At 53.6% G+C, this 23,785-nt stretch overlaps 1 protein-coding gene across 3 annotated transcripts; it reads right to left on the reverse strand.

Annotated features, from left to right (window-relative positions):
* Positions 1–977: 977 nt before the first annotated feature.
* On the reverse strand, positions 978–22,180 carry ADAR (adenosine deaminase RNA specific). 3 transcript variants are annotated; one of them, XM_054711523.1, is made up of 16 exons: positions 22,019–22,176; positions 16,517–16,795; positions 15,336–16,429; positions 13,266–13,449; positions 12,520–12,668; positions 11,835–11,979; positions 11,517–11,707; positions 6,534–6,759; positions 6,112–6,283; positions 5,728–5,821; positions 5,085–5,207; positions 4,716–4,846; positions 4,219–4,401; positions 3,780–3,892; positions 3,311–3,438; positions 978–3,173 (listed from the first exon to the last, which is right to left on the reverse strand). In XM_054711523.1, the coding sequence occupies exons 1-16, from the start codon at positions 22,031–22,033 to the stop codon at positions 2,936–2,938; spliced, it is 3,465 nt and encodes a 1,154-aa protein (XP_054567498.1). In that variant the 5' UTR covers positions 22,034–22,176; the 3' UTR covers positions 978–2,935. The 3 variants fall into 3 exon arrangements, with proteins under 3 accessions (XP_054567498.1, XP_054567497.1, XP_008153967.2); XM_054711522.1 differs by having other exon boundaries at positions 6,612–6,759; positions 15,336–16,795; positions 22,019–22,180; XM_008155745.3 differs by having other exon boundaries at positions 15,336–16,795; positions 22,019–22,180.
* Positions 22,181–23,785: the final 1,605 nt, after the last annotated feature.

Genomic DNA, 23,785 nt, shown 5'->3' on the forward strand with positions numbered 1-23,785 from the left:
GCAACACCCAGAGTTCTTCTGGTCCTTACTTAATGTGCCCCAAACATAAACATGTCCTTGCGCCGCCCCCCCCCCCCCCCCCCCAGCTCAGCTGCTGCATCTGTGTAATGGGTGAGGAAGGAGGCTTTGCTGTGACAGCCTCGCCCTTGTGTCCTCTGGCTTATCCTTCTTAGAAGGTCAAGCATGAGTCCTGTAGAAATTCTGGACTAAATTACCACGTGGCATGTGATGCATTCTCTTTGAAATTCAAGACGAAGAAATATTCTGGATGCCAGCTATGAAGTCAAAGCAAATGGCCCGCCTCCTGAGACGGCCACCCAGCCAGTCCTGGTTCAGGCGGCACATCCCTGCAGGCGAAACACCTTGTGGGGCGGGGTGTGGGGGAGGGAGGGGTGGAATTCTGTAGGTAATTTGTGATACTGTCTCATGGCGTATTTTCATACCCTGGGCTTTGAAATCTTGCCTATCAAGTCTCTGAGAACAAGACATTTTAGGGTGGGCTCTGATGGGGGGTGGGGGGAATACCTGATGTACCTCACGCCCGACAAGCTCAGCTCCCAGGTAGGTGCACTGAAATGGCACCTTTCTGCAGGCGGGGCATGGCCTGCTCCCCAAGTGTCAGGTGCAGCTAGTGCTGGTGCCAGAAATCCCTCCGCCCCCACTCTCCCCTCCCCCAAGAAACCAAGACTTGAAGCTTTCTACCAATTCAGATTCTTTATTTCTTTATTTCTTTAGAAGGAATGTATAATGTTAGTCACGTATCAGGGAGACACATAAAAGCGGAATTTAAAAACTGACTGCAGCCTCATCGCACCCAAGTCCAGGCTCGGGCTCTGCCCACTCTGCTCTCGGAGTCACTGCTATGACCCCCAAACCCGACAGAGTCCCTTCCCAGTGAGTAAAGGAAACAGCGTCAAGCAGTGACAATTTTTACAAGTGATTACTCAAGGAATGCACAAAGCCACAGTTCAGACAAATCAACTACAAAGATCATTTAAAAAAAGAAGGGGCGGGGAGAAGGGGGTCCTGCTTGTTAAAAACAAAGACTGGACAGGAGGGTGAGAACACTCTAGGAGGGCTCTGCCTCCTGTGTGTGTGACCCCGCGGGGCACGGGGTTCGGCCGTGCAGGGCCGGACACAGGGTTGTTTCCAGCAGACACGGGGCAGGCTGCCTTGCTCTCTTCCTACAGCAGAACCCAAACACTGCAAGGTTGCTGGACAGGAGCCTGGGGTGAGCGGGGCTCTGGTCTTCGGAGAGCCCCGTGCTCCTGGTTGAAGAGCTGAGTCGGAGCTCTGCAGGAGGTCCCAGTGCCCAGAGGGCCCATGGTCAGAGGCACAGTGGGCGCCGGGCTCCAGCCTCAAGAACCAGGTCGGCTGCCTCGGAGGCAGGACCGACCCATGTGCCTTCAGCAGAGTCAGGGGCCGGGGTGGGCAGGCGCCTCCCTCCCGAGACACCTGGGTGTCCTGTGGAGACGTCCTTAGTGCACCCGTAAAACGTGGGTTTTCGCATTTGGTCGATTTTGGGGACAGTAGCCACAAGCAAAGTGTGAACGTGGATGTATCCAATGCTGAAGAGGTGGGACCGATGGGAGTTCACTAGTCAGTAGTGTGCGGGGCGAGGGAGGGTGAAAGGTCGTGTGAGGCTGCTGGCTCAGCATGTTCACAGGTAAGATAGAGGGAGCCTCTAGAGCAAGCATGTCAAACCCGTGGCCAATGGGCCGCATGCCTCGTAAACACGCGTTTGACACACTTGCTCTAGAGGGAAGGGGCGGCTCCGGGCTGAGTGGCAGGGCCTCTGTGCTTCTCGGGGGCATGTACACCGCCCGCCCGCCATGGGCCCAGAGCCAGGCTCCGGAGGCCGACGGCCTGACCACAGGCTATTAGCTGGGGTGTGGGCCTGGGGCTCCACCTCACAGAACCTGAGGACAACCTGCCCTTCCAGCTACAAATGCAGGCCTAGGTCAGCCCCTGACCCCCGACAGGCAGGGAGAGTCCTCGCTCGGCTCTGTGACCTGCCTCCCACGACCTTCGGAAGCTCTCCGGCAAGACAAAAGCACTTGAAAAATTACCTCTGAATCTAACTCTGTGCAATTACAGGTTACCTGTAGCAATGACCAGTAAGACTCAGCGCTTACGGCATTCCTTTAATACTCCTAGTTCACCTGCTCTCCACGAGCTCCCCCGGGTGTCGCTGTTAAGGGAGACCTGCCAGGTGGAAGAGTGCTGTGACCAGTCACCTTCTGCCTTATTCCCGCCGAGTCCCAGCAGAGGCCCTCGCCCCCACTGCAGGCACGTTCATTAGGAGGAGGGCAGCCGGGAGCCTGCCTGAGCCCCCGGAAGGGCCTGCCACCCCGCGGGGCCCGCTCACCCCCTCAGCTCTCTAAGAAGCTCTGCTCCCTCCGGGGCCGCAGGGCTCTCCTGCTCTGACCCTCGTGGAGGAAAAGGAGAAACCGGACCCAGGAAGGACCTCGAAGGGGCGGAGGGGCTTGCAGAATCCGCAAGTGAAATCATCAGTCCCTGACGTGACTCACGGAGTTGACTGGAACCTGATCAAGACCTCAAGAGGCCAGGGCCGCACACTGAGGGGCGGGAAACGGAAACCCCAAACAGAACTGATGAGGACATGGGCTGCGGGTGCTTCCGCGCTGGTGGGAAGGAGAGACCCCTTCTCTCTCCCATGTCTCTACCTCTTTGCCTGGGAAACGAGAAGGGGCCTGGTGTTCCCCAAGAAAGCAGGATCAATAGGAACCCCGAGGTCTCAGGATCACCAATTGTGGTTCCGTTATTAAAAAAAAAAAGGGGGGGGGGGGAGGAAGAGAGAAGGAAAAAAAAAGAAAAAATTAAAAAAGACCCCTTGACTAGTGTGAGGAGGAATGCTACGACCTGCCTCTCTCGCCCCAGTGGGAAACGCCCGCCACCCGTCAGTCCCGTCCCACTATACTGGGCAGAGGTGGAAATTCTTTTCCTCCTGAGGTTTGCTTATCCAGTTCCCATAGCCCATGTCCTTCAGGCCTTTTTTGAAGTGGTTCTTGGCTATCTCGTATTCCCGGGCAGCTCTCTTGGCCTCACCATAGGAGAGTTTAAGTAGATCCCTGCGGCCCCGGAAGGAGCAGAGCTTCTTAAATAGGAGGAAAATGTTCTTTTTGGAGACCCGGGACAATTCATTCCGTGGCCTGGGGAGACAGAAACGTTACTCAGCCAGGACCGGAAAAGGAGGGCCCGGGGCCGCCGTGGCGGGTGGGAGCTCGGAAGCCTGGAGGTTGGCAACCTCGCCGTCCCTGCGCGTCATTCTGTGCTCCCTGCTCCTTACCCGTCCACGGTGCCCCGGGTGCCGTCCAGGATCTCCAGGTCGTAGCCGTCAGCCAAACACCAGTTGACGCTCGTCTCCTTGGTCTTCCCGGACTGCCTTTTGGAATCATAGACGCTGACCCGGCCAACCTAGGAGTCCCCGGAGCAGCGGGAGAGAACGGACACCTCTCAGGAAAAAGGTTCTGAAGAGACCCAAGTGTCTCAGAGGGCAAAGGGCGTGAGGGCTCGGGACCTTGCCCCGCAATTAGGTAGGATTCTACGTGGCTAAAACTCTCGGCATACTAACCCCACTTTGATGGAAATTAATTCCAGACTAAAAGGAGGAAAGCTGTTGGCATTCCAAAGGAGAGAAGGGTAAGTTCTTGGAACACCAACTAAGGCTCCCCTGGCCACACCGGGCTGTTCTGCTCTGCGAACAGATGGCTTGGAAGGAGAAAAGGGCGAGGGAAAAGCGGACGGGGCTATAGCACCTTGGGGTGGTTGACAACAAAGGGATAGCGCAGTCCATTCTCAAACGCACTCCCATCTCTCGTCACACGACAGCAAATGGCACGAGTCAGATGCCCTTGGCTGAAAAGGTAACCTGGGTATGAGAAGAAGACACATTTGGCACCAGGAATTAACTGGAAAGGCTGCGGGCCGTGGAGATCAAGAAAAAGAAGACACTGCAGTTGTGGCTGCTGTGTTCCAGGGACTCATCCGGAAGAGACCTGCCTGGCATGTCCCTCACCCGGGCTTCTGCCCAAACCAGTCTTCCCACCATGACAGACGGACGCTCAGAACCAATTACTGCCTCAAACACACTGTGAAAGGTGGAGACATCGTGCCAACTCCTGACAACGAAGCATGCGGTTTGCTGAGACCTGGGCCTAGAACAGGCTGGTTCCGGCTCCCAGGATGGCCCCTTACCCAGGGTGACGGACTTGAGGTACACCGGCTGCAGGAAGTGGGTCAGCAGTGCCCCTTGCAGGCCCAGCACGTTCCAGCGGAGGATTTTGTCGCTACAGGACATGGTGCGGAGTCTCTCCCCGAGCCGGATGCCGTCCCACGTGGGCACAATGTCACTGGACTCCACTGGGATCGTGCCTTCCCCTGCATGAGAGCTTGGGTCAGACCCACAGCGGCCTGCGATGGTCTATCCATTCCCATGGCTGTACGGGCAGGAACTGGGAGGCTGACTCCCACACGGTTCCAGCCCGGCTCTCTGAGTGCAAGGTACCTCTGCCTCCTCTCTGATCCTCATCTTCCTGCGCACATTCCCCCCCCTCACCCCCACACCTTCCCTCTCCCTGCAAACAGGACCCTCCAACCCTGCAGTTAACAGCAAAACCCCAGCAGCTCTGCCCGTGTCCCGGGAGGAGCCTGGTCTCAGCAGAGCCCTCGTGGGGAGGAGGCGGGCCACTCACCGTTCTCCACCTTGGTGCGGAGCTTGCCTTGCTTGGGGTTCTCGAAGACGGGGTAGTGGCGGTCTGTGCTCTCCACCGCGCGGTCGCTGCAGGACTTGTCAAAGAGCGCACCGTCCCCGCACGGGGCCGTGCTGCAGGACAGGGCGCCTGTTAACATCGCCCGTGCGGACGCTGCTCTCCCTCCCGGGGCTCAGGAGCTGTCCCATGAGGCGGAAGCTAGGGACTTTTAGGGAGGCCTGTCATGGGAGACATTCCATTCCAGGTCCGCACAGAGCGGAGGGGGCCATGGAATGGACTGGTCAGGGACCAGGAGAGCATTCCACACCCGCCCTGCAGCTGGCAGCCCGCTCCGGCGGCGACGGCACACACCTGATGTAGAGGTGGAACGACACGGTCTTCTTGATTTGCAGCCTTTTCCCTCCCTTCGCGAGCTCAAATATGCTGTCCTTGGCCGTCTGGGGGTTGTACTTCATCAGCTCGCTGTAGAGAAACCTGCAGGCGGGAAGTCGGGGTGAGAAGACAGCTGGATCCTGGGGAGCAGCTGCTTCTGTGGTCTGACCTCCAGGAAGGAGAAGCCTCATGTGACCCTGTCAGTTTCTCGGGCAGAAAGGCGCCGGGAACTCTAGGAGCCTCAGCATTTCTCTGAGCCAAGTCAGCCTTTCGGTCAGGCTCCTTTCTGCCCCGAGCTCCCGCTGCGGCAGGAACCGGGGTTCCGGGCAGAACAAGGGCTTCTCCGGGGCCTCCCCGTCGTGGAAGGAGAGGTGACTGAGGAGGCAGCTGGCGGGCCAGGGCTGTTTAAAGGTCCTCACGCAGAGGGGCGGCCTCCTCATCCGGAAGCCCAGGACCAGGCCATTTTGTGCCTTTTTAAAAGGCCCGAAGCCGAGCGGGCCGAGAAAGCGCGAGCCCGGAGCAGCAGCCGAGCCGCGGTGTCGCCTGGGTCCCAGGTGCACAGGCTGCCGCTGTGGCCACGGCCCGCCCGTCGGGGGTGTCAGAGCCCCACCGCTCAGCTCACCTGATGAAGCCCCGGCGGGAGATGATCTCCGCGTGGCAGTCGTTGACGGTCTCGCCCTTCAGGCTCAGGGAGTCTCCTTTCACACAGCGATTGCCTGGAAGGCACGGAGGACGTGGGACACTTCCAAAGGACAGGACGACGAAGAGGGGGCTCCTTGTTCTCAGGGCCTCACTTTATCAGATCCCGACTCCCCTCCTCCCTTCCCTGGGGGTGAGCATTCGACCCCCCCTCTGGATGATCTGGAGCTAACCGGAGATATAATCGTCTGTTCCCATCTGAAACTCGGCCCTGGGGACTCCAGGAGGGAAGGACAGGACACCCTTCAGGCACCGTGTGTGTGTGTGTGTGGGGGGGGGGGGGGGGGGAGGGGTCAGCCTCACCGACCTGTGCCCAGGCTGACCACGACTCCCAGGTCTTTGGAGTCTTTCTTCATGATGATGGCAGCCAGGATCTTGCGGCCAAGCAAGGAGGGCTGGAAACTGTTGGTGAGCGCGTTGAAGCACCGGTGGCTCAGCATGGCTATCTGGTCGTGGAAGGTGCTGCCGGTGAGAGGGAGCTGCGGGGACAGGAGGCCGAGTCAGGGCCCCAGAGCCGGTGCGGCCGCCACGCCTCAGAGTGGGCGGGAGAGCGCGCTCACTCGACAGTGAACCGTCGGGTCCCCTCGCAGGCCCAGGGTCCCGTTCCACCTTCTGGGAGGCTAACATGAAAGCCCAGGAGTAAGTCACACACTAGCGATGAAAGCTAACTCCACCCGGAGGAGCTGGCTGGACCCCCAAAGAAGATAGCACAAAAGTAGACGTCTTAACTGTCTTTGGCTGTGCATCTGGGGCCCTGGAGAGGAGGAGCATAGTTCTTCTGAGAGTGGCCCCTGTCACTGGGGTTACCTCTGTGAAACCCATGCGCTCTGCCTTCTCGTTCTCCCCAATCAGGACGCGGAGGGCGGCGTCCGCGGCCTCCTGCTTGCCTTGTTTCTTGCTGTGCGCGCAGACGGCTGGGAACCAGCGACCCCCAACTTTTGCTTGGTAAACAAACCTTTGGGATGAGAGGCGGGGGACAAAGACAAGCATCTGAACTTGCTGGCAGTTGTAGGAAACGCAAGTTTTGCTTAAGATGCAGCCGACCTAAGGCCCCAGCCCTGCCCCAGCTCTCCAAGGCAGCAGTGCCTGGACTTTGGACGGTCCTGGGTCGCAGTGTGATTTTTGCTGATTCAGATGTGACCTGGACTATCACTGAGGTCAGAATGCCATGTCTGCCTGAGACCAGGGAACCAAACTTTCATGAGGAGCCGGTTTTCGATTCCTGGAAGCCTGGGGATGGCTCTTGGGGACAGAGCACCTTGGCCTGTGACTCTGCTTACTGTAAAGGGCTTGAGTAGAGGAGGGAGGTGGGCAGTACCGTTGCCGGCCCTGGGGGGCCCTCCCTTTCTGGTGGGGGTCTCACACACACAGAGGGAAGAGCAGGATGGAACAAAATGGCTGGAGCGTCTATCAGACCCGAGTTCAAGAATCCTAGCTTTCAAGCACCCTAATCTGCGGTGGGGACCCTGCTTTGGCTAATCCAACTGCATATGGGAAAGGCTTCGGGATCGAGGCAGGGCAGCTCAGGCGCTACTGGGAACCGAGGTTCTCACTATTCCTTGCTCATCCAAGGCACTGAACGCCTTCACTCCTATTGTGCTGATGCCAGAGGTGCGTGCCGGGCGGCGAGCTGAAGTCTGGTGAAGGAGAGGGGGCGGGGCTAGCCATGCTGGGTCTCTGCCAGGTGGAGAATTTCACGACTGTTTATGTGTTTGCACATATATCATATATGTATCTGTGATAAAATTTGTGAATTATGCAGTTAGAATCCTTAGAGCCGCACTGTCCCAATATGGTAGATACTAGCCACAGGGAGCTATTAACTTTGATTAAAATTCAATACAATTAATAATTCAGTTCCTCAGTCACACTAGCCACATTTCAAATGCTCACTAACCACATATGGCTGGTGGTTAGCCTTTTTAGCAAAACGCTGGGGACAAAGCTCCATTGGAATGAGTTAAGAAAGTGCAGACAAAGACTACAAATAATTGAGAGGTTTGGCCGGGAGGGGAGCAGAGCGCTGATGTGGGCTGAAGGGGGGTGCCTAAGTCGGGCACGGGCATGTCTGCAGGCTGATGGCAGTACCCAGCCTGGTGCCCAGGCACAGCGATGGAGGAAGGAGGCTTCCCGCGGGTGGTGCAGACAGACGCACAGATGCAGGAAGGGAGGAGGGTTTGCTGATGGTGAGGTGAAGTATTTGTCCTATGACTATCGCTATTTTCTCAATTAAGTGTGAATTAAGATCACCACTTTAGAGTGAGGAAGAGGGATTTTGGTGGAAATTTGAAGAAAGAGGCAAAGATCTGAAGTGGTTTTCTCGAGCAGGAAAGAAAATTTAGTACAACATTGCAGCAGGAAAAAGGCTGAGAAGAGAGGGGGGCGGGGGTGGAGGCAAGTGGCAGTCGCGCACTTAGAACCTTTCAATGGCTTTCCACGGCTTGGATGGCAAAAGCACAATGCCTCCGAGGCCTGTGGCCTCCCCGGGCCAGGCGCCCCGTGCGTCTGCTCCGACTATCTCCTCCGCCCGGAACCCCACACTTCGCTCTTAATCTCCCTCACTTCTCAGCGAAGCCCCTCCCCTCTCCTGACTCCGTCAGGTCCTGCACGGAGATTCTCATGCACATGCCACTCGAGCCCTTTGTCATACACATCGAACATGAGCGCTCACGTTACTTTACGTGACTATTGATTACTACCTGGCTCCTGCACTAACAGATAAGATGTACTCCACAAATATTGGCTGAATGACTACAGTAGGGAGATCAGGTGACTCCTGCCCTGGGTTACATGAGAGAAGACAGTGCTTAGTCTAGAAGGTAACTGGAGCTGGAAAGACGAGGAAGGGATTTGGGATGGAAACTGTAGCCATAACAGAACTAAGGAGGGGAGTGGTGTCACTCACTGAGATGGAAAGGACAAGGGCAGAGAGGGAGCAAAAATCAAGAGTGCTGCTTCTGAGAGGCCTGTCCGAGAAGTGACAAGCAGCTGGATCGAGGAGGCTGGAGCTCTGAAAAGATCTCCAGCATTTCGATATTAAAAGTCATAAGCCACAGCCGGTTTGGCTCAGTGGACAGAGCGTCGGCCCGTGGGTTTGATTCCAGTCAAGGGTGCGTGCCTCGATCCCCAGCCCGGTCGAGTCCCATGCAGGAGGCAACCAATCGATGTGTCTCTCTCACATCGATGTGTCTGTCTCTCCCCTGTCCCTCCCACTTTCTCTAAAAATCAATGGAAAACCTTGAGTGACGATAAAAACAAAAAAGGTAAAAAAAAATTAGTGAAGGTTGCCAAGAAGGATAGAAAGGAAAAAGAGAGGACCCAGCGTGATTCACATTGAGGAGGAAGTAATGTGTGTCATTGTAACAGATGTTCAATAAACGCAGCTTCTAAATTAGTATTTCCCCTCGGTGCAGCCTCCTCGACTCCCCGGGGGCCACAGTGTGCACCCTGTCCCCACAGTCCCTCGCATTCACCTCCAGGAAGCCCTGTGCTGTGCTCTGTCTGCAGGACAGCCAGGGCCGCTTTTCCTACCTTTAATCCAGTTCACAGTGAGTTCTCAGGTTCTGAGTGAATGACCGAGTTGAAGCCTAGAAGGGACTGTGTGGAAAATTTTACAGAAGAGAAAGAGGAAATGGACTAAGCCCGCCACAGATGAAGGAGGCTAAAGAATGAGGCGAGTGCGAAGGGTGTGAACGAGGAGCCGCACCCCGTTTCTGAGGTGGCTCTAACAGAGGGTGGAGCCCCATGACACATCCTAAAGGCATCGTGCCCAGGAGAGGACCTTTTCTGGCCCCTCAAGGTTGACTGTTCTAAAGTGGGGTGCACGCTGGTCAAAGTACTAGGTTTTTTTTTTTGTGTTAAATCCCCACCCAAGGATATTTTTTTCCATTGATTTTCAAAGAGAATGGAAAGGAGGGAGAGAGAAACATCGGAGAGATACATCGATTGGTTTTTCTCCTTTGATCTATTAATATGGTAAATTATGATAAATATCTCAATGTAGAATAATCTTTGCAATGCACTGACGTGCCATTTTTCACATTTTAGAATGGCAAAGATAAAAATGTTGATAATGCCATATTGGTCATGGTGTAGGGGAAAAGCCATTTTTATATATGGGGTGGGGCAAAAGTAGGTTTGGAAATTATTCATATGGGAACAATACAGTAATTAATAAAATAATAATATAAGAAGAAACTCTGTGTACTCACAGCTATAAACCTACTTTTGCCCACCCTGTATTGTTAGTGTAAGCATAAACTGGTATAATTCTCACTGGAAGAAAGTTTGGCAATATTTTCCAAAATTTTGTATGTACATAAACATGTTATTCATTGCAGCATTGTTTATAATAGCAAAAGTTTGGAAACAATCCAAGTAGTCATCAATAAAGGCTGGTTAAATAAATCATGATAAACCTGCGACATTGGAACACTGCATTTTGTAGCTATATACAAAGAATACAAAGTAACATGGAAACTCTCCAAGGGAATACTGTTTTAGGTAAAAAGCAAGCTGGAGATCAATATATATACTTCCTTGTATTAATATAAGGATACTATGAAAGGGTACATAATAACAAAGTCATTACATGTGGGTGTGCTGGGTGGGTGTACGTGTGTGTAGGTGAGAGTTGGGCCAAAGGGAGAATGGGTGAGAATGAGCTTTATATATATTTTTATTTTTAAATCATTTTAATTTGGATAGTCTATTACCTATTAAAAAAAAACAACTTAAAAGTACACGACTTATGTTTGCCCAGAAATTCCTGAAAATGTGTACTACAGACATGTTTGCACATGTAAGCAGACACAGTAGAAGGACAGTTACTGCAGGAGTGTTTTTAATAGTAAGACCAAAACCAACCTAATGTCACTGGAAGTTGGTTAAATAAATTATGTAAGGGTGGGTGCTTCGACAGTAGCAACGTTCTCTTTCTTAAATTAGGTCAACTGCATGGGTATCTGTTTTAGAAAAGACCTTCCATATCTCTGGTTTAATAACAGCGTCTATTCAATGAAATATTATGAAGCTGTGCAGGAGTCGGACAGATTTATATATGCTGATTTGTAATGATCTCTAAGATACACTGGTAAGGAAAGGAGTCAAGGCATGGCAGAGAAGATATGTTATATACTTATTTTTAAAACAAAAAGAAAAACATGCTAATATATGCATGGAAATTTCTAGAGGGACTCAATCAGTTGGTAATAGTGTATGGGGAGTGTGGGGAGGGAACTAGAAGTCTGAGTTAGAAATAAGACCTTTCGTTGCATACTTTTTGAACCAGCTTGAGTGATTTTCTTGAAAATTAAAATTAGTTAAAAAAATTAAAAAGGATAATACTCATTAGAAAAATGACTATACTCTCAAGATGGCTGATCGTCTAGGGCAGGGGTGGGGAACCTTTTTCTGCCAAGGGCCATTTGGATATTTATAACAGCGGGCCATACAAAATTATCAACTTAAAAATTACGTTGCTATGAAAAGAGCTCCTAGGTTTATTAAATTTCAAGTTCCACCTGTAACGGTTGCCTTGGCAGGGCCAGACCAGATGATACAGCCCGAGGGCCGCATGCTCCCCAAACCCGTTCTAGGGGGTCATGGAGACACGCTCTCCCTGCTCTCATTCACAGCGAATGCACCTCCTTCTCCCCGGGTTACAGGTGGAACCCCCGTGACACACGCTGTAGTCAGGACAGGAACACTCACTTGGGCTCGTGAGGAGGTCCGGACTGGTCAACCAGCTTGAACTCGGCAGCAAAGCCGTGGGAGCGGGCGTACTCCAACAGGCCGCCCACCGGGTTGGTGTTCAGGTATCTGACGAGCTCGCCGATCTTCCGAACCTTGTTGGGCATCATAGATTCCAAGTTATCAAATGATTCTGTGCTGGTCCCTCCGGACTGGAAGAGAATTAGCCAAACAAAGAGGAACCGTAAACAGTTAAGGAAACCGAGCGACTCCTGGGCAATCCTAAGCCGTCCTGCGGCTAAACATGACCAGGATCCTTAGAGTCGGGAATGACCTCACCTGGTTATCAGAAGACGCCGAGTTGGTGGCCTCCTCGTGCAGGGCCTTCATGGCTTCCTCGGCAGCCATCTGCTTTGCCGCTTTCTTGCTGGGGGCACTCACAGTGGGGAAAGTGTGGTTTCCCATGGCAACACAGTACTGGAACCTGGCAGGAGAGGAGAGGGTTAAAATGGCTTTGAGGGAAGGGGTTTACCTAGCCTTTGTCAGGTGGTCGTCCTTCAGGACTTGCAATTTCCTTGCGGCAGTCACTTCTGCCTTGAAGAGCTGGTGCCTTTCTCCCTCCTCCTGCCCCCCGGCTCTCTGAGCCTGGCTGACCCCTACTCCACATTTAAGCATCAGCCTAGCTTCACCTCCTCCTCCTCTTGAACATGCAAGTCTGCAGAGCCTCAGAGCAGGGCTTGGCAGGTATGCTCAGGTCTTGTACCGATTTGTCCCACCACCAGGAAACCTCCAAGCCGTGCACCTCCCTAGTGCTTGGTCCCTGCTGCGCCCTTTCGATTCCTAGTCCCAGATTCTCTGCTCCACAAGCAGCAGCCATGCCCTCACGGCCCCCCATCTTCCACACTGAAAACAGGAGTGACTGCTCCGTGAAATGATCTGCCATCGAGGAGGAGGCAAGGAAGAACTGCATCGCTCTCTTTTTTTGAGAAAACCTCAGCAGAGATACATGATACAAGAGATGTACTTGGGGTCATGGGCAGGGCCTTCTCTGGATAGGAGGCGGAATTCGCAGGAGCTCCCCAACTTGTGCACACACTCAAGCAATGTACTGACGGGGTTCTTCCCAGATAAGAAGGAAGCTGCTGAAGGGGGGGTGGACTGGGACTCTGCCGTCTGCAGAAAACGAGAGAAGAAAAAACACAGCACAAACAGTAAGAAAACGTTGGCTAGTCCATCACGGCAGAGGGACGGGGAGGGAGAATTTCTTTCGGTCACTACACATTCAGGGCTGGCCTCCAAAGGAAGAGGGCTGTGGGATTCTTTAAGCATCACAGGAAAGGGTGAGTTAAAGGTTCTGGGTCTCTGAAAAACATTTTTTTTTAAATTGATTTCAGAGGGAGAGAGAGAAACATCAGTGATGAGAGAGAATCATTATCAGCTGCCTCCTGCACGCTCCCTACTGGGGATCAAGCCCACAACCCAGGCATGTGCCCTGACCGGGAATCGAACCGTGACCTCATAGGTCGGCGCTCAACCCGAGTCACTGGGGCCTGGCGAGTTTCCTGTCTTATCTGCGAGAGGAGACTGGACTTGGTAACCTTTCATATCTCTTTCAACTACTGGTGAGGGGGGTGGCTGAGGGCACAGCAGGCAGCTGACTCAGACACAGCATCAGTTGCGAGGCCGAGATTGCCTCTCGAAGGCCAGTTAAAGCCCTGCTCCTTCACCGACAGGAAGGAAACGGACACCTGGCTGAGGGCGGACACCTACCTTCTCTGACTCTTTCTCGAGGGAAGAGTAGTAGGATTCCTCCGGCCTCCCGCTGTCCTTGGCTTTCGCCTCCTCCAGCAGAATGGTCATGGCTTTCGTGGCTGCATCCTGCTTGGCCACTTTCTTGCTGCCAGCTTCAGCCGGGGGAAACTCTCGGCCGCTGATGACAACTTGGAATTTAAATCTTGATGGAAAGTGATTAGATGTGTGAACACTAGTCTAGGCCTCCCTTCTGCCCTCTCCAAAGAGATCTGCACCCTGCAATTCCTGCCACTCTCAGGGGCTTTTTGACTTGCGGAGGGAGACATGGAGGGCAGACCGGGGCCTCCTGTCCTTCGGAGGCGCAGCCTGTCCCTACTTTGCAGAAACGAAGCAGCCAGTGGCTCTCCCCATGGCTCATTAGAGCAAACAGCCTCAGGACAGGAGACTAGGTCAGGGACTCCCACGACCTCTCGGCAATGGCGCGATAAAGTCTGTAACACTGATGAGCTAGAGTCACCATTACAGTCTTGTTAGCGACCCAGCCTTCTTCCCAAAGCAGCTGCACAGACTGGCCACCGCGAGGGCGGGTCTAAGGCAAGCGGAGGCTCTTACAGCGCAGTCTCCCTCCCAGACACCTGTCACTTCTCGGGGCCTGTCTCTGTCCCCAGCCTACCCACAGGACACACCACTCTGATGGTTGAAGTCACTCTAAAGCTCTATTTGAAGCCTGGGATGAAAGGAATTTCCCTGTTATGTAGAAAACCAAAAAGCACTTGTTCTAGGCCTCTGGACTGAGCTTAGACTTCCTTTGTTCAAGCTTTTAAATGTGTTCAGCTCTTTGCTCAATCTTGGATTTCATTTAGAAAAAGTAGGTCAAATTCTTATTTCCTGGGTGTTCTGAAATATGTGAATATGGCACCAATGTTTCTTACAGCCGGAGGCCAAAGAAAGGTTAGCCACCACACCCACTGCTTGTCCCCAACCCTGGGGACAGGGACGGAGGACGAGAGAACACGACGGCCGCCCAGTCTCTACCCCAAACTAACAAGCCAGCCCAGGCCCTGTCACTTTGGACAGACACACGCCCTCTCCCTAACAGCTCTTCCGCAACGCCATCGCCGCGTCATTAAGACGGGCACAGGGAGGGAACGGGGAAGCTGGGCATCCTGCCCCTAGCAAACCCGTCCTCCCCAGCAGGTGTGCAGCCACTCAGCGCCAGGGGGTTCAGCTCTCCGCCGGGCCCTTCGGCAGCTCCCTCTGGGCCTGCAGGAGCCGGCCAGCTGTCTGAGGTCACTTCCGATTTCGCAGCTCAGGAGCAGCAGCACGTGCGAGCCCCCCATCGGCACAGAGGTGTGTAAAATCAGAACCCACCTCGGCAGGCAGGCAGCCTCGGGCGCGCTACACCGTCCTTTCCCTGCGCAAAGGGCGCGGGGCGGTTCGAATCCACTGCTGCTGGCAGCACAGGCCGCCCTTGCTCTGGTGCGCAGCCTGCCCCCTCCCACCCGCTCCTGGACCTCCCTGGGACTTAGATGGGGAAAGCGGGAACGGCACAGAAGAGGGTGGCAAGGGAGTCACGTCTTCATTACCTCTGGCCTTAAGAGGCAGACATGACATTGATGTATGAAAGCTAACCATTTCCCAAGAAGCTTCATTTTAGCCAATGGGGACAACCTTCCCTTTGCTCAGCCAGGATTCTGGCTGGTCTGAGGTCTACATCCCGTGCTCACGATCTGGAGCAGGGGTGGGGAGCGTCCGGCCCACGGGCCGTATAAGGCCCTCAAAATCATTTGGTCTGGCCCTGCCAAGGCAGCCACAGGCGGGACCCGCAATTCAGCAAATCTAGGAGCTCTCTTCATAGCGACGTAATTTAATTAAGCGAATGATGTTATAAATACCCAAATGCCTTTGGCAGATAAAAGGTTCCCAGCCCTGGTCTAGAGTTAGGGCCAACAGGGTGCGTTAGCCCGAGGGCAGAAAGGAAGGAGGAAAAGTCGGGGCCACCACACAGCACTGCTCATGAGTCAGCCAACTGCCAGGAGCAAGAGCGCCTGACCCAACCCTGGGTGCAGAGTTCCTGGGGTCTCTTACCGAGGTTCATGGGGTGGTCCGCTCTGCTCTATGAGGTTGAACTCACAGGTCTGACTAGCGAACTGAGCGTATTCTAACAGCCCGCTGATGGGGTTCTTCAGCTGGCACTCGGTCAGTTTCTTGTAGGGTGAACACCGTGGCAGGCCGTGACTGTAGAAGGAGGGCATCTCCATGATGGCGCGAAACTCGCCGGGGGCCGTGTGGATGCTATTCAAGTCGTCTGGGATGTCATCGGTGGCCCACTGGCCATTCTCAAAGTCAACATACCCTGGCTTTGAGGGGCCATTGTCACAGACAGGTGGTTTCAGTTTCACTGGCTCTGGTGGGACCTGTGGGCTACTTTCTGTCTTGATGACCGGCTCCTGCCCATTCTCCACGTTTTCCGTGGCGGCTTCGTTTGAGGCATCTGGCGCGGGGGAGTTGCAGGCGGGGGAGTTGCAGGCGGGTGAGTTGCAGGCGGGAAGCTCCTCCTCCGTGTTGGTCTCCGGGACAGCAGCTTGAGTGGCTTCGGGAACACTGTTCGTATTCCTCTTCATTTGTATCCTCTCTCGCTTCTTGTCCGTCAGGTACCAGATCGGAGGGGTGGTCCCTTCCCTGTACACGTCCCCCTGCCTTTCCAGGTCAATCAGCACGGCATTGACATCGCGGGCTTTCGAGAGGCCGATATTTTTAGCCAAATTCAGGGCGGAGGACTTGAACACGTCAAACAGGTGGTTGCAGATGTCTTCCTTGATCTCGGCCATGTCTAAAGGCTCAGGGGACTCTTCCTCTTCCAAGTCGGACGTGAGGTTCCTGCCGGCGGGTTCCCAACAGGGGCCCGAGCTTGGAGCTCCCTGGCTCCAACAGTCAGTGGTCGCTACTTGGCTGTGCCGGTTCAGAGCCTGAACGGAAGCTGCAATTCTCCACAAAGGGGGCGTTCCCGCCTCCCTACACAGCGCACCCCTCTTTGCCAGGCAGTATAAGATGCGGTTGATTTCCTTCTTTGGGGCCTGGAGCTTCCGAGCCAGGTCATGTGCTGTGGCGGCCTTCCCCTCGCCACGCTCCTGCAAGAGCTCCAAGACCCTTTGTTCCTGATCCTGGCTGATGCTCAGCGCCTGGAAACGCGAGGAAAGCCCGTCAACACCTCCCCATGGCAGCAGCCCGCCACGGGGGGAAGGAGGCCGGAATCCTCGGGGGAGTACCTGGCTTCGGAGAGGCGCACCCCTCGGGGCACCCCAGATCTCCTGCGGCCAGCCTCTGGCAGGTGGTCCTGGAAACCTTGGCCAGGGTTCAGGGAGGAAGGGTGACGGTGGTGTCTGCTTTCCAACGAGGGGTACTTCTGGGAGCTGTCCCCTGAGAAACGCTATTTGCTGAAGCTGGAAACTCGGAGGGTAAGATCCGGGCTCTGGCTGCTGGAGTCTGCGCTTGCTGTGCTCATAGCCTTGAAACGGACCGGGGTAGTATCTGCCGAGAGAACACCCCTGCGGAACGAGAAGGTGAAAAAGGAAGTGAGTGAGGACTGCAGGGGGGAGCCTGGCCCTTCCTCCTGCGGGGGGTGGGGGAGGAGGGAGGGGGTGCTGCCCCCGATTTCTAGTGGCTGGGGACCCAGCTAGGACGGCTTGCCCACCTCCTAAGCCCTGCTGCTGACCCGCCAAAGGTGAGAGAGGAGCGGGAAGCGAACACACACAGCTCGCAGGAGCAGCCCGGCCGCTCCAGCAACCTGACTCCTCCTTTTCCCGTTGGCAGGATTTTAGGGAGCGGACAATGAATCTTCCACTCAGCAAAACACTTACCCTTTAAAAATAAAAACAAACCTTTTCTTTCCAAAAGGAACAAAAAGAGCCCTAGCTGGTTTGGCTCGGTGGATAGAGCATCCGCCTGTGGGCTGAAGGGTCCCAGGTTTGATTCCTGCCAAGGGCACATGCCTGCGTTGAGGGCTTGATCCCCAGTAGGGGGCGTGCAGGAGGCAGCCAATCGATGATTCTCTCTCATCATTGATGTTTCTATCTCCCTCTCCCTTCCTCTCTGAAATCAACAAAAATATATTAATAAAACAAAACGAGATCAATAACCTAAAGTCTGCAGCACAGACCCCTTGTGTCTAAAATCTACCCTTTGGGTGATTAGAACAAAAAAAGATGTAAGTGGAAGCCAGTCCTGTGAGGCTATGACAGAGACCACCCAGGTTCATCGGCTCATCACCGCCAGAATCTGGTTTTAGGGCAGATGGAGGATTCCTAAGAAAACAGACCATGTGCTCACACCTGGCGTGGTGCTCAGGCTTGGAAGGGACACTGGGCACGAGCTTCTAACCAAACCACCAGCTCACCTGATGAGTGGAGCTGGCAGCACCATTCCTGGAGACCTCAGCCCCGCCCTCCCACACTCCCTCCCAACAGCTGTTTCCATGGTTCCCTTGTGTCCTTCAGAACCCGGTTCCATGGGCACAGCCACACCATGTCCTCACCAACTGGCACATATCTACCAGAACCCGAGCACTTGTGACCTCTTCCCCACCACACACCAGTGCTCATCCCCTCCCCCTGGTGGGGTGGAGGTGGGAGAGCCAGGGAGGGGCTCTCAGAAAATACTTTGGTACCTTCCTCTGGAGCTTGCAGACGTGTGTGTGTGTGTGTGTGTGTGTGTGTGTGTGGGGTGGCGGGAGGGAAGGAGAGAGTGGATGTGAGGTTGAGGGGGCAACAGCTGGGATCAATGCTTCCTCATGCTTGTCCCCTTGTCTGACTCTCCTGAAGGGCCAGGACCTGCAGGCTGGACCCTTTCAATAACCACATCCTCTGTTGCAATTAGGGGATCTTAGCACCCCTGCCAAGCCCCGTCACGGTCTCCTGGCTGTGGGGTTCCCCAATGACCACCACTCGTCTAGCTTCTCCCTCAGTCTCACTGTTACTCTAGCAGGGCCACCACCAAACCTCAAACCCTGAGACTCCCTTCCAGGGGTCAGCAAACCTTTTCTGGAAAGGGTCAGACCATCTTCATTTTAGCACAAACCAGCCACACACAACTTGAAAACGGTTAGGACAAGGGTCTCAAGGTCTAGGGAGCTCTCAATGTTATTTCCTGCTGGATGTTAAAATGTAGCATAGCATTCTGCAGCTATAACTGTAACCTGGAAGACCAGCGGCACAGGAAAAATTAACATGTAACTGACCGAACAGTGTAGCTAAGCCTTTCTTTGGGGAGGCAGGGCTGTGGATAGGAACCTGGCCTCCTTTACTGGCTACAAGGAAACACCTTGTGACAGCCACTTCTGTGGCACCCCTTGAGCTCGGGAACAAACTTCACTTACAAAACAGGCCGCACTTGCTGACCCTGCACTTTATTAATGGGAACTTCCGTTTGCACAGCTTCCTCTCCTTGCTTATGTGACCCCACGGCGGCCGGGGTCAGCCAGGCCCATCATCCCGTCCTGGTGTCACACCTCCTCACCCAGCCTGGATGCCACGGCCCGATTCCTTCTCCACCCGAAGCCCGCTGTCCCCTTTTCCTGTTCCACAGGCTCCACGTGGTCCTGGAGAAGGACGGTGCCTCTTGCTAACGGGGCCATGAATTCCTTCTCAAACGTCAGTTAGCTTTTCACTGCTGTTTGGTGGTCAGTTCAGTTCAACATGGTTCACTGTGGACCGAGCCTCTTTATAAATTCTCCTCCCACGGTTTGGTGACACAGCACCAAAGGTCTCCTCTCACCTTTTTTTCCTTTTGTCTGCCGCTGTCCCTTCCTTCCACCCTTACATATTAGTCTCCAAGGTTTTAAGGGCCTCTTCTTCCTTCCCAGGCTGATTTCATCCACTCCCTCCACCTAAACTAGCCTCTTCAGACACTGTCAAATCCATTCTCTCCAGCCACCACCTTGTCCTGAAGGTTAAAACTTGAATTTCTAAATGCTAGATAATCTGTTCACTTAGATATCCTACCATTACCTCAAATGCCGCATATGCCAACCAAATGCACCTTTCCCCTCAAGCCAGCCCCCTCTCCTGCTGTTCTTATTCCTGACAATGGCACCTTCTGCTCTTGGTTATTGAGGTGAGAAACCTGAGTCATCTTTGCTGCCTGTCTGCCTTCCTCCATCTAAACATCAGGCAGTTGCCAAGTCTTACTTGTCTGCCACATTTTCCCTTAAATGTGTCATTTACAGTTCCAGCCCCTCGGTCCTCTCACCTGGGCTCTGTAAGACAAGAGCCTCTAATCTTCCCATGCCTCTGCATCCTAACCCAACGGGCCTGCTTCCCCCTCTGTGGCCACCTATTACAAGTCCAACCTGTCCTTACAGATCTCCTTAAATGCTGCTCTCCAGGAGACTTCTTCCGACTTCCGTCTCCCTCAGCTTCCAGCCTTTGAACTCCTCCTCGGCACCTGTTACCCTGCTTACTTTAGCTTTTACCAGAGCTATCGGTTTTGTAAATGGCGCACATAGAGTGTAGTACATCTGAAAGGCGATTAACAATGTTAGGTATTCTAGAAATTATGCTCAACCCTCCCCTCCCAATAGTCCCATGTGGTACTGATGGGGGTCTGCAGCCGACTTCACAGGAAGCTCCTGGGGACAAGGACTGTGTCAGTTATCTCTGCATCCCCAGCGCCTGAGAGGGCTCCTGGCACAAAGTGGATCCCGAAACCTTTGTGGAATGAATGACCATGAACAAGACACCCCCAGACACACCGTCCCTTCTCTTCTTGCTGCACACACTCCTTTCCCCAGCACACTGCTAGGGCCCAGGTGTGCGTGCACAGAGCGGGAGTCGGGCTCACAAAAGCTGAATTATGGGCATTTCAGCACTTCCCTGTTTGGTTCTTTGACCTTAAATAACTGTTTCAAAATGGCTCAGGTCAGTTCCTAGCCAAATGCTTTCTAGATCTAAACTGCTTCTACTTGGCCAAAGTCTGCAAAACCTCTTAATGTCCATCCATATAAGAGGAGAGTAAATTATGACACGTTCATGCTATGGAAGAGTACTCACACACAAAAAGAGTGTTGCGATCTATTTGTATTCACCTGGAGGAAATTTAGGCATGATAGAACGTTAAATTAACCAACAAAAAAAGCAAGCTGCAGAGAACATGCATGCTAGAACGCCCCGTTTTGTAAACACAAGCAGCACCCATGAATATGTGCGTGGGTGTGTGTGTGCACACGCTAGAATGAGTACAGAAAAAAGGATACATAAATTTGTTAACAATGGCTATTTTAGGGAAAGATTAGAGGGAGATTATTTTTTCTTACTCCCCAAACTACCACTTGAGAGCAGCCATTTGCAGAAGCACTGAATGGGAGCGAGAGCAAGAAAGTGGGAAACCAGCTCAGGCCGACCATTCTTACATCCCTCCATCGCCACTCACCCACTGCGGTCTCCGTAGTACGAAAACCATTCACTGCCCGACAAAAGTGCACTTCAATCTAGTCTCATCTATTTAGGATCAAGAGACGAGTCCCCACTTTTACTACATGGGCTCCATAAAGAAATGTACTGATATGTGTGAAAAACTGCTTTTCCTTAAGTGCCTAATTCTTTTGAAGAAAATATAAATAAAAAAGATATATATGTATATACATGTTTGTGTTTGTGTGTATATGTATATGATCATGGTTATAGTTATAAGGCCATATGTTTTGACTTTATGTAGGCAAAACTCAGAATTATACACTAAAAAGGGTTTTACTGTGTAAATTTACCTCCATTTTTAAGACATATATAAAATACATATACATGTATGTATATACACAAGGTGGGCGAAAGTAGGTTTACAGTTGTAATACAAATAAATAAGATTAGAGCCTGGCTGGTGTTGCTTAGTGGCTGAGCACCCACCCATGAACCCAGAGGTCACTGGTTGGATTCCTAGCCGGGGCACATGCCCCCATTGCGGGATCGATCCCCGGTTGGGGGCCCGCAGAAGGCAGCCGGATCATGTTTCTCTCTCATTGATGTTTCTATCTCTCTACCCCTCCCCCTTCCTCTCTCTAAAATCAATAAAGGCATTAAGCCCTGGCCGGTATGGCTCAGTGGATAGAGCGTCAGCCCTCGGACGGAAGGGTCCCGGGTTCGATTCCGTCAAGGGCCAGTGCTCTATCCACTGAGTCAAACCGCTCTGGCTGTCCTTTTATCTTTGTGGGTTTTTTTCTCAGAATAAGCGAAAGGGACGCAGACAGCACACACGCAGTCTTTGCCTAGCACAATGCGTTTGCGATTCACCTGTTGCATGTGTCAGCCCTTCCTTCCTGTTCTTTGGCCAGGCACAGTCCATTACGTGGATGCATCCCTGTGTGTCATCACCTGTTTAAGGACATTTGGGTTTTCCAGTTTTTAGCGACAACGAATAAAGCGGCTACAAACTGCCTCCTACAGGTTAAGGGCGGTTTTTCATTTCCCAGACGCCTCCAGGAGGTGCAGAGGATGCGGAGACAAAGCCTGCGGTCCAGGTGGGGCTCCAGGAGGGGTGCGGGCCAGCACCCGAGGTGCAAGCAGAAAGCGGAGGCGGCTTAGCCTTGCCCTGGGCTCCGGCCTTGCTCTGTGCCCACGTGCCTTTCCCCACAAGCCCCCTTCCTCCTGCTGCTCCACCCCCCCCCCCACACACACACACACACTCACACTCACACACTCACACACACACACACACACTCACTCACTTAGCGCACACAAGTCACCCACTGAAACGCGAGCGCCAGCGCGGCGGGCCGCCCTTACCTGCCTCAGGTCCATGGCGCCCCCCGAGGCATGTCCAGGCAGCGCGACCCTCCCCCCGGGCGGCCGTGGGTGTGCAGGCGTCAGGCTTCTGCTCGAGGCTTCGCAGGCGCGGGGGGCGTCCGGGGGGCGTCGGGGAGCCGGACAGGAAGCGCTCCTGGGCAGGGAGGGTGAGCCGGGCTGCGAAATGGCTCCGGTTCAATTTCACTTTCGTTTCCCCGGAAGGACAGCCCCTTTGGAAAGTTTGGTCGGGGGCGGGGCCTGGGCAGCTCGGGGGCGGGGCCTGGGCAGCTCGAGGGGCGGGGCCTGGGCAGCTCGAGGGGCGGGGTCTGGGCAGCTCGAGGGGCGGGGCCTGGACAGCGCGGCCAGGAGCGCGGCGGGGATCACAGCCCAAGGCCGCCTCGCAGAACTGGGCGGGGTGCTCTTTCTTTAGGAAAACGGCGTAAATACCGATCGGGCTCGTGATGCCCCTCACCGCCTGCTCCGGCCTCCAAGGGATAAAGCAAAGGGAAACGGAGGCGCCGGGAAGAGGCGGGCGAAGTTCAAAGGGCTGACATCCCTGCGGTGCACTTACTCCTGCTCCTTGAGAACTACCAACGGGCGGAACAGGGGAAAGCTGCCGTGGACTTCTGAGGGCTCAAAGGTGGCTCAGAGGGAAGCCCTCTCCATGCAAATCCCGTTAACCTCACAGCAGCTCTGCGGGGCAGGCATAATTCCCAAGTTACAGATGTGGAAAACCAGGCCTCCCAGTCTGACCGTGGAAAACGCACCGTCACACTCGTTCGGGTTCCGCCATGACTTTCTAAAAGATCACTGTGTTATCTAGAGGAATAATTCAACTGACTTCATGATCATGCTTATGCACCTGCTCTCTTTTGTTCCAGGTTCTATAGCTCAATTCTAGTGCTCAGCAAACCCTCACCTGTGAAACATTTCTTTTTCTGTTTAATTTTATCCCCACTACTTTTGAGATTTACAAGGCAGTCCCTTTACAGCATTATCACCAGCAAATGCCCTTCTCCACTGTCCTCTTTTTAAGAAATATATAAATTTTTATTGATTTCAGAGAGGAAGGGAGAGGAAGAGAAAGAAACATCAAGGATGAGAGAGAATCATTGATCGGCTGTCTCCTCCATGCTCCCTCCTAGGGATCGAGCCCACACCGGGATCGAACTGTGACGCCTGGTTCATAAGTTGAGGCTCCCTCCTGAGTCACGCCGGCCAGGCTATATATTTGCCTTTGGAGCTATGTAGTCTTTTCTGGGCAGGGAATGTGTGTTACATCCCCATATCCCTGGCATGTGACTTTCTAAATAAACTTCTTCTTATAATTTGAGTTTCTTGGTTCTGAATTCTTTCTTTGCTGAACTCAAGTACCGAGGTCTGGTACCATTCTGGTGTCATTTCACCACTAACAGCAACTGAAATGTCTATCAACAAAATGCATAAATGGTGGCAAATGTCTATGATGGAATCCTACATAATAAAAGGCTAATATGCAAATAGACCAAACAGCGGAAAAACTGAACTGATCTCTATGACTTGTGCTGACCACCAAGGGGCATGTGCGGAACATGGCGGGCAGTGGCCGCAGTGGGATGGTGGAGCAGGTGAGCGGGGGCACCAGACCAAGGCGGGGCGCTGATGGCTGTCATCGGGTGGGCCTCTGGTGGTTACTGCAAATTCTTTGCTCTCACACGCTGTGTTCTCACCCAGCACAGGAGCTGCCACTCACACCCGCTGCCGATGCCCAGTGCTGGCCCTGATTGC

The sequence above is a fragment of the Eptesicus fuscus genome, chromosome 22, assembly GCF_027574615.1.
Source record: "Eptesicus fuscus isolate TK198812 chromosome 22, DD_ASM_mEF_20220401, whole genome shotgun sequence".
In the NCBI taxonomy this organism is placed as follows: Eukaryota; Metazoa; Chordata; class Mammalia; order Chiroptera; family Vespertilionidae; genus Eptesicus; species Eptesicus fuscus.